The 17,215-nt window shown below is 42.3% G+C and overlaps 1 protein-coding gene across 1 annotated transcript in view; it reads left to right on the top strand.

The window, feature by feature from the left end:
* The window catches only part of ABCC4 (ATP binding cassette subfamily C member 4 (PEL blood group)), a 400,044-nt gene that overhangs the window by 327,436 nt on the left and 55,393 nt on the right, over positions 1-17,215 (top strand). The window contains exon 28 of the mRNA XM_089680483.1: positions 6,468-6,640. Within this exon, the coding sequence (XP_089536609.1) occupies positions 6,468-6,640 (173 nt within the window). The remainder of the gene's footprint in view (positions 1-6,467; positions 6,641-17,215) is intronic.

The raw sequence follows: 17,215 nt of genomic DNA, 5'->3' as shown, positions 1-17,215 counted from the left end.
AGTCTATGGGCATTTCTGCTAAAACTGCTGGAAGAATAATCAGTTAAGCGGGTTGGAATTTTTCTTAGCAATTGCTGCTGTTTTGCAGCTAGGTTCACATTGCTGCAACCAAATTTTTATTCAACTTTTGGTGCTATTATGTAGTGCTACATGAATGCTACTTGGACAAGACTTGGATGGGGTTTGCACATTTTATGGGGCCAAAATCACACTGAAATTGCAACAAAGGGGTACAGGAACGTTTTCCAAGATCGCTCTGTGCTGAGTCGCATTGATGTGAACGGACACCATTGTAAACAATCCCTGGAATTCATAAAGACTTGCGCAGACAGATTTTGCAAAAGTGTCTCTCATGCTTTCTAAAAGTGCTGAAGAATGTGACAAATTCATGTACCTGTCTAGAACTTGTACTTGAATCTGGCTCATGTTGCTCCACTTTTAGAATGCACATGAGACATTTGCGCAAAATTAGTCTGAGACAATTTTTCTTTGTATGCCAAAAGAGAGTTGGTCGTAATTAGCTCCACTTTTACATTTGGTACATTCAATATGACACAATGTAAAAGTGTCACATTCAATGCAACACAATGTAAAAATGGTGCATTTTAGAATTTGGTGCACCAGTCGCTATCAGAACCAAAAGTGTCACAAATGCTTCATGAATCTGGAACAATATATTAACAAGAGGGATTAATGCCGAAAAAGTGATGCAGCAGCTTTATTGAATTCCCCCAATGTGATTTCCCTTGTCATACAATTCTGTGTGAAATTGTACTAGAGTGAACCAGGCCTTCCCAGATATAAGCTGGAGTTGACAAAGACCTTGCAGGGGGGTTAGATAAAAAATGGAAACACTACATGACTTCCAGGTGGGAAAAAGTAGTCTGATAAGCATAAGCACGGTCGTCATGGTCAACTGACCAAAAAAACAACTGCTGCAAAAGTGACTGCAGAGCTCAATCTCAGTCCTGTGAAGAGCAACAGTTGTTTTCTTATTCCAGTTCACAATCTTGTGCAATGTCCTTTTGTCTCTTTTGGTCAGTTGACCGTGCTTATGCTTATCGGATGACGTTTTCCCGGAAACTGTATATGCCGTCATAACCTTTGATACTGTACGTCATGGCAAATAAATTGGCAACTTCAGTCACAGAGACACCAGCTAAGCGGGCACCAACAATTTGCCTTCTCTAAAGCTCAGTAAGCTCTTACATGACTGTATTACTAGCAGTGCATGCAGTGAATGACGAAAGTGAGGCTTCCCACCTGTTAGCTAGGTGTGTCATCACACAGGGGAAGCAAAAGAATGTTATATCACTTCCACTTTCAATGCAAAACGTGTCGCTTTCACACCTGCAAATCATGTAGTGTTTTAGGTTTTTTTGTCTGTATATTTTCCCCCAGTTCCTTCTCCACAGTCTTTAAAATAGTACCTGTGCCATCTGAGCATTCAATTATGTAAGGATTTCTCAGTGTTGTATTGTCTTAATCTTCAGTCCTCCTGTAATGTCAAGCTGGGAAAAGTAGTTTAGGCTGTTTACATTAGTTTATATGTGTGTTTGGAGTGAAAAAGGGCATGACAAAAGAAGGACTGATAGTATAACAGCCAATAAATTTTTAAAAGCACTTGTTATTTCTTAAAATTGAATTTATGTATTAGTGCTCCAGAGTTTGGATATTTTCCTTCCTGACATTTCAGCTATGAGATGTTAAATATTGAAAGTGTAAACTGGTAGTTTGGTTTTAATGCGGTATTAGGGGAAGCAATGTATTCTATAAATGTTACATAGCTTCATCTAATTGGCTGAGGAGGAGAGGCGGGCACGAGATGTCACGATCTCCACCTCTGCCAATCAGAAGAAGCTTTGTATTCGATCATAGAATACAAAACTACCTGTGAATGGCTGAGCTGTGCTCAGCCTGAGTTTACTTGTTTTGGAATTGGGACGGAAGTTCTCATCCCACTGGTGGAACTTATCCTTTATCTGTGTACATACATTGTTTTCTAGGTCTTACATCCTCTCTTTTTTATACAAAGTCTATTTTTTAGAAAGGTATGAAATACTTTTTCAGAATGCAAATACAGTATATGCTGTTATTATACAGAATTTATATAATGCCAATAGTTTGCACAGTGCTTTACAATATAAGGAAGACAGTGCAATTACAATACATTTCAGTACAGAAGGAATAGTAGGCCCTGCTCGTGGAGCTTACAATCTAAAGGAAGGGGGAGGTGATACAAAAGGTGATAGCTGTGGGGGATGATCTGGTGGAGGTGATTCAAGTACAGTTCTTAGGTGGACGTGGGGTAGGCTTCCCTGAATAAGCGAGTTTTCAAAGATCGCCTAAAGGCAGACAGAGTGGGGCTGGCTGGACATACTGTGGTAGGGCGTTCCAGAGGATGGGAGAGGCTGTCCTGGAGTCCTGGAGGTGAGCGTGGGAGGGATGTCTTGGGATGAGCAAAGCGGGCAATTTGGGCGACATCTGAGGATGAAGTTGGTGATGTAACTAGGGGCAGTGTTGTGGATGGCCTTGTATACTGTGGTTAGTATTTTTAATTTTATACGTTGGGTTAGTGGAAACCAGTGAAGGGATTGGCAGAGAGGGTCAGCAGTCACTGATTGGTTAGTAAGGTGTATGAGTCTAGCAGCAGCATTCATAATAGACTGAAGGGGGGGATAACCTGTGTGATGGTAGACCAGTGAGGAGGGAGTTGCAGTAGTCAAGGCAAGATAAAACTAAGGCATGGACAAGTTGTTTTGTGGTGTCATTGGTCAGAAAGGGGCAGTTTTTGGAAATGTTCTGGATGTTGAGGCAGTAGGATTTAGCCAGTGATTGGATGTGCGGCCCAATGGAGAGGTCAGAGTCTAGGATTATGCCCTGCCATGAGGGGAAGGACCAATGGTTGTGCTGTTGATCTTAATGGTAAAGCCATGAGTGGGGGATCGGGGAGGAGGAAATATTACAAGCTCAGTTTTGGAAAGATTGAGTTTAAGGTAGTATTGTGACATCCATGCTGATATGTTGCTTAGTAGATTTGTGATACGTGAGGAGATTGAGGGGGTGAGCTGGGGAGTGAAGAGATAGATCTGGGTGTCATCAGCATGGAGGTGGTATTGGAAGCCATGGGAGGTTATCAATTGGCCCAGGGAGGAGGTGTAGAGAGAAAAGGAGGGGCCCAAGGACAGAGCCTTGGAATACCCCAATGGAAAGAGGGAGAGGAGCGGAGGAGGGGTTGTATGTGATGCTGAAAGTGAGCTGAGAAAGGTAAGAGGAGAACCAGGAGAGAACAGAGTCACGGAGGCCAATGGAGTGGAGTTCACTGAGGAGGAGTGGGTGGTCAACTTTGTCAGGCAGCGGAAAGGTCTAGAAGTATGAGTATGGAGTAATGACCATTGGTTTTAGCAGTTAGTAGGTTGTTAGTGAGTTTTAGTAGGGCAGTTTCAGTGGAATCTTGTGGGTGGAAGTCAGACTGTAGGGGATCAAGAAGGTTGTTGTCGGTGAGGTAGCAGTTCATACTTTTGGGAACAAGGCACTCAAGAAGCTTGGGGCAAATGGGAGCAGGGAGATGGGTCTTAAGTTATTCAGACAGGTGGGGTCCAGCGAGGGTTTTTTAAGTACGGTGGTAACCAGTGCATGTTTGAGCGGGGAGGGAAAGGCACCCATGGAGTGTGAGAGGTTGAAGATGTGGGTTAGAGACTTTAGGATAGAACAGGAAGGAGGCTGCAATAATTGTGAAGGGACAAAGTACAGTGGACAGGTGGTGAAGTGAGCCTTGGAAAGGAGTTCGGTAACTTCCTCGGTGGTAACAGGGTCGAAGGAAGAGAGTGTGGTGTTGGGCCTGGTATGTTGGTTAGAGGAGGAAGCTTGACACTGGAGATCTCATCACGAATTGTCTCAATCTTGTTCTTGAAATGACTGGCAATCTCCTGTGCAGTAAGTAAGTTGGTTGGTGGAGGCAGTGGGGGTGGATCACAATATACCACATTAATAGCATTTCCAATGCCCAAGATGAAACTTGCCTCTCCATAAAAATAAATAGACACAACTCTTTCATGAACCTATGCAAATTGATGTTGTAAACCCTTTCACTGCCAGATCCATGTTTGCATTATTCTGTTAAAATGCACATTTAAGGCCTGAAGTTTAGTTTTATCCCCCAAACAAAATTTTTAAGTTAAACATACAGTACCTTTAAAATGACTGTCGCTTTTTTAGTTTTTTTTTTGTCGAAGCTTAATTCAACAAGCTGAAGTTATAAGCTAATTTACTACCATGCATAGCTGCACCATATTTTGCAGTTTCTGGTTTTACTAAATCAGCCGCTAGGTGTTCTTGCCCACATCCCACATGGCAGTTCTCAGGCATTGGGTGGTGCATTGTAGAAAACCTGAGGGGTGATTTCTCAGGGGGCTCCTACTGTGAGAGGAATTCTGTCATAGGTGTCTGGCACCTTATTAGAGTGAGAATTATGTCCCCAGCACACCAAGGATCTCCTGAAAAGGTACAAAGCTTTATTCAGTGATAACATCATAGTTACAAAAGCGACATTTTGGAGCCTCGCAGGACCTCTTCATCAGATATGTGACAATTGCAGTACAGAGCAGAAGAATATTTAAATCAACATCCACCAATTAGTGAGCAAACAGCTGGCTCTACCCCGCTCCCTGATGTCATAATGAAATCATAAGCCCACCAGAAACACAGTGTTTAATTATGGCATAACTGCCAAGCGACCTAACTATAATTTGGCTCATCATAATAGCCATTTATATAGCCCAAAGGTATAGTAATACAAGGATAGGTAATGGTCACATGAAAAACTATGACACATGCCTGATGAAGGGGTCTTGCAAGGTTTCAAAAAGTCGCTTTTCTAACTATGATGTAATTGCTGAATAAAGCTTTGGACTTTTTCTGGAGATCCTTGTTGTGATGATGGCATACTTCTTGCTTTGAATGTCTTTGGTTTCCAGCTGGTTGTTGCTGCAGCACCCACTTACATTTTCATCCCCTTTCAGGAACATGTGTGTTGGGAATATTAGGCTTTGGCACCTTATCAGGTCTCCGCTTAAAACAGAAGGCTTAAAGTGATTCTAATGGTTGTTTTTTTTTTTTTTAATAACAAGCATGTAATACTTACCTTCTGTGTGCAATAGTTTTGCACAGAGCAGCCCCAGTTCTCTTCTTTTTGGGTCCCCTGTTGGAGGTCCTGGCTCCTCCCCCTAACCGAATCCCCCCAGTAGCAATCCTCTTGCTATGGGGACACAAGCAGGCTCACTCCTGAGCCGTACTCCTATGAATGGACATTGTTCATTCACACATGAAGCGTGGCTCGCGCCCCCCCCCCCCCCCACTCTCTCTTCATTGGTTCACTGACTGTGATTGACAGCAGCGGGAGCCATTGGGCCAATGAGGTGACAGAGACCCGAAAGATCTGCGGTTCTCATGCACATCGCTGGATCGAGATGGGGCTCAGGTAAGTATAAGGGGGGATCTGCACCCAGGTTTTTTACCTTGATGCATAGAATTCATTAAGGTTAAAAACCTTCTGCCTTTAGAGCCACTTTAAGATGGCCATACATGGATCAAAATTCAGCCAGTTCAGTGGGGACCGGCGGAATTTTGATCCATGTATGGGTAGGCTGGTTGTACACAAGCTGATCTACTAATTGACTTTTGTACAACCACCCTGTAGTTTTTTTTCCGAACAATCAGTGCTGCTGGCTATAGCTTAGCAATACTGTGTTCTGTGTGTTCTGACGGCAAGGAAGGCTCCCAACATTAAAACACAATAACACAGTGGATGTGATTCCCCCAACTATCTCCAGTGTGTTGATGGGGAAATAAGGTAATTTGCTGGTTGAACAAAAAAAAAATGCATTGTGTATGGCCAGCTTTAATTTACAGGATATGAGAAATGCACAACACAATTGTACTTTCTTTTTGATCAGTGTTGTTCCAGGGCACAGGCCACAGAAGAATGTACATTCTTCTACAGTTATGGCTTTAATTGAAGCATTACATCTAATGACTAAGTTGCTTTAACGCAGGATAAAACACGAAACCTGAGTTAGACTATGTACTTGAACAACAGCATCATGAAATCATGACTTTTCTAAACGTTTCCAGTGTAAGCTTTGTCCGGCAATAGAAAATGTAGTTTGTGATCTTGTTCTTTGACTAGTAAACACAGCTCCCAAACTATTATTGATTTAAGTACAGCTTATATAAATACTTAATGTTTAATCTGATACGTTAGCACAATCAAACAGCTTATTGTTATAGTGCAACTTATTTCTCTAAACAAGATTACTGTTTGACAAACAAAAATTTAGAAGTTGCATGTATAATCAGACCCTTTTATCAAATGTATCCCATAAACTAAAAGCAGAGACTGGTATTTTCTGTTTCATTATATTTGTTGCTTGGAAAATTGTAATAATGAATTTGTTTTTTTGTCTCAGGTGCAGCTAAAGGAAGTAATTGAAGAGTTACCTGGCAAAATAGAGACTCAGTTAGCTGAATCTGGGTCCAACTTCAGTGTAGGACAGAGGCAGCTTGTTTGTCTTGCTCGGGCAATTTTGAGGAAGAATCGGATATTAATTATTGATGAAGCAACAGCAAATGTCGACCCTAGGTATGTAAAGATATATAGAGAAAGATTTTCAGGGACAATTTTGAAGTCATAACTTAGGTAATGTTACATATTTGTGCAGAAATCTTTAGGCTTGCTTAATGGTTGTTTTTTTTTTCGATAAAATACACACATTAAGGCACAATACTGTGAGCACTGTCCCATTAATGCATATGTGAGAAGGGCCCTTAAAATTTGCCTGTACTTGGCTTAAAACGGTATGGCTAACCATACAGTATGTCCTTTAAGAGCATAATGAAAGCTTTCCTTTTTTGGGTTTTTTTTTAACATGCTGTGTGGATCCAATTATTGCTTTTGACTTTGGTCAAAGATGAAAGCAACACTCCTCTTGCAGATGATGTGGACACCCAGGTATTTTCCCTTCACAGTTAGATTTATATTAGGGATTTTATAGTAGAGATCCCCTCCACCCTCAGGTAGTGAAAAAAAGATGGTAATGTCTATAACAGATTTATACTTGTATAAGAGCACATTCATTGGTAAAGGTGCTGGTGAAAAATGTAAAGAATGTGTATAGGTTCACTTAAATCCCAACCTCGACCCCGCTACAGAGCAGGGAAAAAAGAAAACTATATCCAGCAGATGCAACACTACTACACAGAAGTGAGTGCACCCCTCACATTCTTGTAAATATTCTATTATATCTTTTCATATGACAACACTGAAGAAATGACACTACAATGTAAAGTAGTGAGTGTACAGCTTGTATAACAGTGTAAATTTGCTGTCCCCACAAAATAACTCAACACACAGCCAATAATGTGTAAACCGCTGGCAACAAAAGTGAGTACACCTCTAAGTGAAAATGTCCAAATTGGGCCTAAAGTATCAATATTTTGTGTGGCCACCATTATTTTTCAGCACTGCCTTAACCCTCTTGGGCATGGACTTCACCAGAGCTTCACAGGTTGCCACGGGAGTCCTCTTCTACTCCTCCATGACGACATAACAGAGCTGGTGGATGTTAGAGACCTTGCGCTCCTCCACCTTCCATTTGAGGATGCCCCACAGATACTCATTAGGGTTTAGGTCTGGAGACATGCTCGGCCAGCCCATCACCTTTACCCTCAGCTTCTTTAGCAAGGCCGTGGTCATCTTGGAGGTGTGTTTGGGGTCGTTATCATGTTGGAATACTGCCCTGTGGCCCAGTCTCCAAAGGGAGGGGATCATGCTCTGCTTCAGTATGTCACAATACATTTTAGCATTCATGGTTCCCTCAATGAACTGTAGCTCTCCGGTGCTGGCAGCACTCATGCAGCCCCAGATCATGACACTCCCACTACCATGCTTGACTGTAGGCAAGACACACTTGTCTTTGCACTCCTCACCTGGTTGCTGCCCCACACGCTTGACACCATCTGAACCAAATAAGTTTATCTTGGTCTCATCAGACCACAGGGCACGGTTCCAGAAATCCATGTCCTTAGTCTGCTTGTCTTCAGCAAACTGTTTTCTTGTGCATCATCTTTAGAAGAGGCTTCCTTCTGGGACGACAGACATGCAGACCAATTTGATGCAGTATGTGGCATATGTTCTGAGCACTGACAGGCTGACACCCCCACCCCTTCAACCTCTGCAGCAATGCTGGCAGCACTCATATGTCTATTTCCCAAAGAAAACCTCTGGATATGACGCTGAGCATGTGCACTCAACTTCTTTGGTCAATCATGGCAAGGCCCGTTCTGACTAAAACCTGTCCTGTTTAACCGCTGTATGGTCTTGGCCACCATGCTGCAGCTCAGTTTCAGGGTCTTAGCCATCTTCTTATAGCCTAGGCCGTCTTTATGTAGAACAACAATTCTTTTTTTCAGATCCTCAGACAGTTATTTGCCATGAGGTGCCATGTTGAACTTCCAGTGACCAGTATGGAGAGTGAGAGCGATAACACCAAATTTAACACACCTGCTCCCCATTCACAACTGAGACCTTGTAACACTAACGAGTCATATGACACCGGGGAGGGAAAATGGATAATTGGGCCCAATTTGGACATTTTCACTTAGGGGTGGACTCACTTTTGTTGCCAGAGGTTTAGACAATAATGGCTGTGTGTTGAGTTATTTGGCGACAACAGCAAATTTACACTGTCATACAAGCCGTACACTCATGACTTTACATTGTAGCAAAGTGTCATTTCTTCAGTGTTGTCACATGAAAAGATAGAATAAAATATTTACAAAAATGTGAGGGGTGTACTCACTTCTGTGAGATACTGTACATGCCTACTTTAATTGAATAAATTATTTTCTGGTTGTACAGCTTTGGGCAGGGAAGGCTTTAAAAATGTCCTAATTGTATAATGGCATGCAGAGTGAATATTTGAGTATGATGGGTAATGATGCAGTCTCCAGGAGACTTAACAAAGATAAAAAGAAAACCCTTTATAACCCCTCCCACTCCCAGCATGCCTTCATTTTTTGTTAGTGTCCTGGGAGAAGTGAAGTTTTCTCTACTTTTTCTTACTATTATCAAGATTCCTTTTTTTTTAATCTAGCAAGCATCTTTAGAGGGTGCAGAGCTGGAAGGGGCTCATTTCACAGCTTTCCAAATTGGCTGCTCCCTGGCATTGCCATGAAAGCCATACCAGGACAATGCTTGAAGAAGAAGAAGCTGGGATAGCCTGTAATGTGACTTTTGGCACTGAACTCTGTTGGAGCTGCTTCCCTAGACACTTGTTTGCAATGTGTGACTCATCCACAATGTGCTGTACAGGTCCAGGGCCGTGGTGCACCCGTCTGGTGGATCTGTATCCTTGAAAACGCTCCCTGGATCCTGCCTTTTTATGCCCAACTGCTGCCACAAGGCCTTCTAAGGACCTTATCTGTGGTAAGTAGGGCTTTTTCCCTTTGCATACACGAAGCCGGTTTACTTCTCCGCCCTTTGCCTTATGAGGTAAATCTGCTGGGTTTCAGCTGCAGAATTAACAGTGGTACAACTGGGGATAGGAAGGGAAGCTACCTCAGATTCAAACTTGACCTTTTCTGTGCCTTCACATGCTCTGTGCCCTATTGCTCCTGCGAGAGTCCCTTCTTGGTGACTATACTATGCAGGTGTGTGCCTCTTTTCTGGTGTGTGCGAGAACCTCGTTGTCTTTCTTGCCTTTTTCTCAGCATTGGCATTAAATCCATGATCTTCTGGATGTCTGCTTGGACTCCCTGCTGCCTTACAGTGACTTAGTCACAGATAGCATTAACCCTTCCTGCAAAGGCAGTGGTTTTTTCACCCATCTGAGCATGTATTTACTCTTTCTACAGCATGGAGGATCATAAGCAGAAGGGCAGAGCTCCCCTGGGGCCTGGCCGGCTTTTGATCCCTTAACAGTGTCAGGGGGGTCTTGCAGTGTCCTATATAAGGAGCTCGACACCGAGAGACTGCTTACCTCTCACTTCTTAGTAAAGCCTTTTGTACAAGATGTCATATTGTTCCCTAGTGATTCAACTTGGTTTTGTCAATCCTTCAGAAACCTCTCCTTGAATCTACTAGGGATATTTCTCCCAATCACAAGGTTGCCTGTGTTGTTGCCATCACTTTTGCAAGCCAATTTTCAGAATTTGCAGCCTTAAGCAGTAAAGACCCCCTTTTTGTGCTAAAGAAAAACAAGGTTGTTTTGAGGCCCTAAGCCTCTTATATCCAAGGTGGTTTCTTCCCCTCACCTTAAAGCAGAATTAAAGTCTCAATTTTAGAGACTGAGCTGGCGGGCTCCTTTTTGCAGGAAAAACAGGCTACTGTTAATTATTGTGCACACCACATCCCTCAATGATCACTTGTAAAAATCTACACCAACTATAAAGGTGCCACATTGGAGTCTGAGACTACATATTAAAATTATACAGTTGTACTATATGTAAAAAAAAAAAAAGAAAACTTTTAGACACCATTTAAAAAATCTTCATCATTTACTGTGAACTTAGACTTTTAAGTGACCACAAATTTTGGGAATATTTCCTGTCTAGCCTCTCAACAGCCAGCTTTGAATGTGGGTATCTTTACATATATACAGTATCTCACATAAGTGAGTAGACCCCTCACATTTGTGTATATATTTTATTCTATCTTTTCATGTGACAACACTGAAGAAATGACACTTTGCTACAATGTAAAGTAGTAAATGTACAGCTTGTATAACAGTGTAAATTTGCTGTCCCCTCAAAATAACTCAACACATAGCCATTAATGTCTAAACCGCTGGCAACAAAAGTGAGTACACCCCTAAGTGAAAATGTCCAAATTGGGCCCAATCAGCCATTTTCCCTCCCCGTTGTCATGTGACTTGGTAGAGTTACAAGGTCTCAGTTGTGAATGGGGAGCAGGTGTGTTAAATTTGGTGTTATCGGTCTCACTCTCTCATACTGGTCACTGGAAGTTCAACATGGCACCTCATGGCAAATAACTCTCTGAGGATCTAAAAAAAAGAATTGTTGTTCTACATAAAGATGGCCTAGGCTATAAGACGATTGCTAAGACCCTGAAACTGAGCTGCAGCATTGTGGCCAAGACCATACAGCGGTTTAACAGGACAGGTTTTAGTCAGATTGGGCCTCGCCATGATTGACCAAAGAAGTTGAGTGCACATGCTCAGCGTCATATCCAGAGGTTTTCTTTGGGAAATAGACATATGAGTGCTGCCAGCATTGCTGCCGAGGTTGAAGGGGCGGGGGACAGCCTGTCATGCTCAGAACATATGCCACACACTGCATCAAATTGTTCTGCATGTCTGTCGTCCCAGAAGGAAACCTCTTCTAAAGATGATACACAAGAAAGCCCGCAAACAGTTTGCTGAAGACAAGCAGACTAAGGACGTGGATTACTGGAACCGTGTCCTGTGGTCTGATGAGACCAAGAAAAACTTATTTAAGAAGGTTGCCACGACCCTGAAACTAAGCTGCAGCACAATGGCCAAGACCATACAGTTTTTTAACAGGACAGGTTCCACTCAGAACAGGCCTTGCCATGGTCGACCAAAGATGTTGAGTGCACGTGCTCAGCAATATATCCAGAGGTTGTCTTTGGGAAATAAACGTATGAGTGCTGCAATTATTGCTGCAGAGGTTGAAGGGGTGGGAGTGGTCAGCCTGTCAGTGCTCAGACCATATGCCACACACTGCATCATGATGATGCACAAGAAAGCCTGCAGTTTGCTGAAGACAAGCAGACTAAGGACATGGATTACTGGAACCATGAACAGTGGTCTGATGAGACCAAGATAAACTGATTTGGTTCAGATGGTGTCAAGTGTGTGTGGCGGCAACCAGGTGAGGAGTACAAAGACAAGTGTGTCTTGCCTACAGTCAAGTATGGTAGTGGGAGTGTCATGATCTGGGGCTGCATGAGTGCTGCCGGCACTGGGGAGCTACAGTTCATTGAGGGAACCATGAATGCCAACATGTACTGTGACATACTGAAGCAAAGCATGATCCCCTCCCTTTGGAGACTGGGCCACAGGGCAGTATTCCAACATAACGACCCCAAACACACCTCCAAGACGACCACTGCCTTGCTAAAGTAGCTGAGGGTAAAGGTGATGGACTGGCCAAGCATGTCTCCAGACCTAAACCCTATTGAGCATCTGTGGGGCATCTTCAAACAGAAAGTGGAGTAATGCAAGGTCTCTAGCATCCAGCAGCTCCATGATGTCATCATGGAGCAATGGAAGAGGATTCCAATGGCAACCTGTGAAGCTCTGGTGAACTCCATGCCCAAGAGCAGGGGTGGCCAACCTGCAGCTCTCCAGCTGCTGCAGGACTACAAGTTCCATCATGCCTCTGCAAGTCAGTAACTTCCCATCTTTGCAATGCCTCATGGGAAATGTAGTTCCACAACAGCTGGAGAGCCACAGGTTAGCCACCCCTGCCCAAGAGGGTTAAGGCAGTGCTGGAAAATAGTGGTGGCCACACAAAATATATACACTTTGGGCCCAATTTGGACATTTTCACGTAGGGGTGTACTCACTTTTGTTGCCAGCAGTTTAGACATTAAAGCCTGTGTGTTGATTTATTTTGAGGGGACAGAAAATTTACATTGTTATACAAGCTGTACACTCACTACGTCATATTGTAGCAAAGTGTCATTTCTTCAGCGTGTCACATAAAAAGATATAATAAAATATTTACAAAAAAAATTGAGGGGTGTACTCACTTCTGTGAGATACTGTATTATTATACTGTATATATTGTAATATGGAGAGCCCGAGATCACCAGCCAGACATTTGTAAAAGTAACACAGTCTTTGTTTCCAAAAACAACCAACCAACCAAAACAGCTTTCTTCAGCTAGACGGGAAACAAAACAGTGCTACTTCTGGGGTTCAAAAGCCAGGTCACCATCCACTTAGCAGTGTCTCATTCTCAGCAGTCCACAGCTCTGTCTCCCAAGTGTGTCTTGCCTCACACTCCACCTCTCAGACACCTGCTGGCTGTTTCCTCTTCCTTTTGAAGCTTGCCTTGAAGGCAAGTTAACCCTTTCAGGACCAAAGTCCCTGTAATCAGAGCTGGAGGCTTCAAAACTGCATTCAGATCCTCCCCCTTAAAGGGACCATAACCCAAATAATGGAGAAACATAGCTGCCTTCCAGGACCAATTGGTATGCACAAGGAACACTCAGAGCTTAAGGGTACCATTGCTGCACTTGTGTAAAGGCAGCCTGAGTCTGCTCACTCTAAGGTCTCCAGCATGGGTTCCTAGAAATTGCCCAAATCTGTTAAGACCTACTCAGTGCAATCGCTGCTAGAACCTATCTTGCACAGGGACTGGCCTCACCTTAAAAATCTGTTTGCTCCACCTGAATATTTTGTTCAGCAATGTCCTATTGTGGATGGTTTCCTGCAGAAATGGGTGGTCCTTGTGGTTGATCCAGCGATTTCTTGTCTTAACAAGACACTACTGGTCCCTGTGAAGAATCCTTTATGCAAGGGCCAAGAAGACAAGAGATTAGGAGCCCCCTTTAGAGCCCTGTTTTCCTTGGTGAGCCTTGCCATGTAACCTGCAGTTGCTTTCATGACAGCCTGCCAGACCTAAGCTGTCTGGACTAAATGCATGGCCTAAGACCATAGCTCCATCTTACCAGATTTCTTCGTTCACCACCACTTAGAGCTTTCACCTGTGACCTTGCACTATCCGGATTTCCCAGGTGAGCCTTCTCTTGGTCCATATGCAGATAACCCTTTGGCTCAAATGCTATTCAGCAGAACTTCAAACAAGAAGTGCCTCAAACAGCTGCCTTTCAGGGGAGAAATCCTGTTTATTCTCTTTTTGGACAAGTGTATCAAGAGGGGTAAGAGTACTCTCTTCCCCAGATTACACTTTCTTTGAAAGACATGAACCTCTAAGCCAGCTAACTCTTGCTCCAAGCCTTGTTCTTAATGATGAGTTTCTCCCATTTTTCAGAGTTAGAGAGAAGTCTGACTGTCTTTTGGGCCTTCTGCTCTCAAGAAATCTCTGATGTTTGGGTCCAGAGCAACATTTCTCTTGGCTTCAAACTGGAGTTTTCAATTCTCTCTCAAATTTGCCTCCTTTCCCGCAAAGACGATCAGGTCTTTTTTCTGCTGGTCAGCAGTTCCTCTCTCAGAAGGCCCCAGTCCCAAATGAGGAATGCTATTCACAGTTCCCAAAGCAAATGGAGGCATTTTAGATATGAAAACTTTCACCTAGAATCAGTCAGGTCAAAGAATCAGCCCTCCTTCTAGGAAATTTGTTTTACCTCTGTGGACATCAGGGATGCCCATTCTCACCTACCTCCTTTGGGCAGTGTCTGATGTCTCAAAGTCTCTCATGTGGATGGTCTTTTTCAGTGGCCTAAATGATTGATTTATAGAAGTGAATAGGTCCCTTGTTACAGGGTTTAATAAAACAGATTGCTAGTGTAGTAATAAAAAAAAAAAAAAAAGCTCTTCATCTTGGTAAATCTGATATTAAAATTTGTATTTGTGTGACGGTATCCGAAACATAAATGCGTCATTAGGAGGAAAGAAATTATTGTCTCTATCCAGGGTTTTTTGTCAGAATTATTAATAGCATTCGAACTCTAATACCTAGTGTCAGTTTTTGTTATTGATATATGTAGTCTTGTCTGTGGCCTTCATTTGTTTTTAATGTTGAGTGTGTGACAGATGCTAGCTAGACCAATAACACTGCCACATGTTTGTGACTAATACTTTTCTTTCCACAATAGCTTTGTTACAAATGCATTTTATGAAGCAGTTCTTAACACTGACATCTGTACATACCTAAAGCTGTAAAGCATTCATACAAACAATGAAGGCTAGTACTGTGCTAAGTGGTTAGAAAGGCTATACTTTTCCTTGTACGTCTATAAAGTAGAACTGAAAAAGAGACAGATAATTTGGTTTAAAATGCAAAAAAGATATGCAAAAATGCCCTTTAGGGTCTTTGGTTGTTAGGGATGTGGGTTTAAATGCATACTTCATATTGCTTACTGTAATTACCGGTAATACCAATTTTAAAACAGGTTACCATTATTTGTTCCCAGTTTTTAAGACTACTGTTCTTAAAAAGACAAATCAGAAACTTGGGAAAAGACAATTATGTAGGGCCTGTGCCATGTTCTGTTTCTCTTTTGCTTGGTGCACCAGCCTGTCTCTGTGGATTTCACTTCATCCAGTTGTCCATCTCCTTTGATAAATGTGATTCTCACTGCTGCACTAATTCACTCCCCAAGCCGGACCAGCTTCTTTCATTCCAATCCAGCCAAGAATGTGTTGTTCTCTCTAGTAACAGTAAATGATTTAAGACTATACAGTATATCAGCCACGTGAAAAGTGTTCTTCAGTAGGATATTTGTGTAATGACCTGCTCACATATAACATCTGTAAAGCTGACAGACTAGTACTTTTGTGTACAGTGAGGGAAATTTATCCAAATTGGAGCAGCTGGAATTGGGAACAACTGTGCATGGCAGCCAGTAAGCTTCTGTCTTTCATTTTCAAAGCATAACTGAACAAGCTGAAGATAGAAGCTGATTGGTTGCCATGTATAGTTGATGCAGATTCTGGCAGCACTAATTTTGATGAATTCCCATCTCTTCAGTATATTTTGTTATTAATTATGTTTATTAATGTTTATACATGGTCACAAAAGACAAAACAGAAGGGCAGTATGTTATTATAACCTCAAGATAAATGTGTAATAAGCAAGGGCATTACTTAAAAACATGTAGGTCTGGCTCATATCACCAAGAAACAGAAAGGAAAAAAATTGTACCCTAAAACAAATGAATGTCCCCAGATAGTAGAAATGTCCCCGTAGAACACTGAACTGGTACCCATTATAAGAAGCTTCTGCACATCTTAAACCTCATCCAACGCAGAGGCCGCAGTGGATTCTGCTAGCCACTTTGACAAACTCATATTTCCTTGGGCAGCCCCGATTAATGTAAGAAACCTTCTACAATGGTAAGCTGGTATTCACTAGTTTCTTCCCGAAGAAAAGGGATGGAAGAGCGATTTTCTTCCAGGTCATAGTAATTCCTAACATAGCCTTCCTAACATAGAAGAGAAGACCAATCATAGTTCTTTCCACTACTTTAGGGATCAAATTTTCTACTAGTTCTAACAAGTAAATATTCATAGATGACATCAGGGAGGTATAGCCCCCCAAGTATATTTTTATGACAAAATAATCATGCTCCACTCTTCAAAGGTCAAACTATCTAGATTTTATAGCTAGTTACCTTTTGCTTTGTAAAGTGATTGTAAGGCTTACTTTTTTCATAAAAATAACAAATATGTTATACTTACCTGTTCTGTGCCATGGCTGTGCACAGAGCAGCCCCGATCCTCCTCTTCTGGGGTCCTCCACCAGTGTTCTTCATTATTCCACCTGCTGAGTGGCCATCATAGGAAGCCGCTTTCTATGATGGGCACTCGTGCGGGCTCACTTCCAAGCCTGGCTCCTTACATCTATTCATACACAGCCCCGCTCAGCCCCACTCATGCTTTCTGATCATAGGTTTTGACTGACAGCAGCATAAGCCAATGGCTCCTGCTGCTCTCAGCCAAGAGAGGGGAAAGGAGCTGCTGCAAAGTGCACATACAGTGCCTAGAAAAAGTATTCATGCCCCTTGAAATTTTCCACATTTTGTCATATTATAACCAAAAATGTAAATATATTTTATTGGGATTTTATGTGATAGACCAACACAAAGTGGCACATAATTGTGAAGTGGAAGGAAAATGCTAAATGGTTTTCAACATTTTTTTTACAAATAAATATGTGAAAAGTGAAAATATGTGAAAAGTGTGGCGTGCATTTATATTCAGCCACCCGAGTCAATATTTTATAGAACCACCTTGCAGCACCAATTACAGCTGTAAGTCTTTTGGGGGATGTCTCTATCTGCTTTGCACATTTAGAGAGTAAAATGTTTGCCCATTCTTCTTTACAAAATAGATCAAGCTCTGTTAGATTGGATGGAGAGCTGTGAACAGCAATTTTCAAGTCTTGCCACAGATTCTCAGTTGGATTTAGGTCTGCACTTTTACTGGGCCTTTCTAGCACATGAATATTCTTTGATCTAAACCATTCCATTGTAGCTCTTGCTGCA

Source organism: Staurois parvus, unplaced genomic scaffold, assembly GCF_062004578.1.
Source record: "Staurois parvus isolate SC_StPar_1 unplaced genomic scaffold, SC_StPar_1.0 ptg000243l, whole genome shotgun sequence".
In the NCBI taxonomy this organism is placed as follows: Eukaryota; Metazoa; Chordata; class Amphibia; order Anura; family Ranidae; genus Staurois; species Staurois parvus.
The sequence above is the reverse complement of the archived record's forward strand: the minus strand, read 5'-3'. Positions and strand labels throughout refer to the sequence as shown.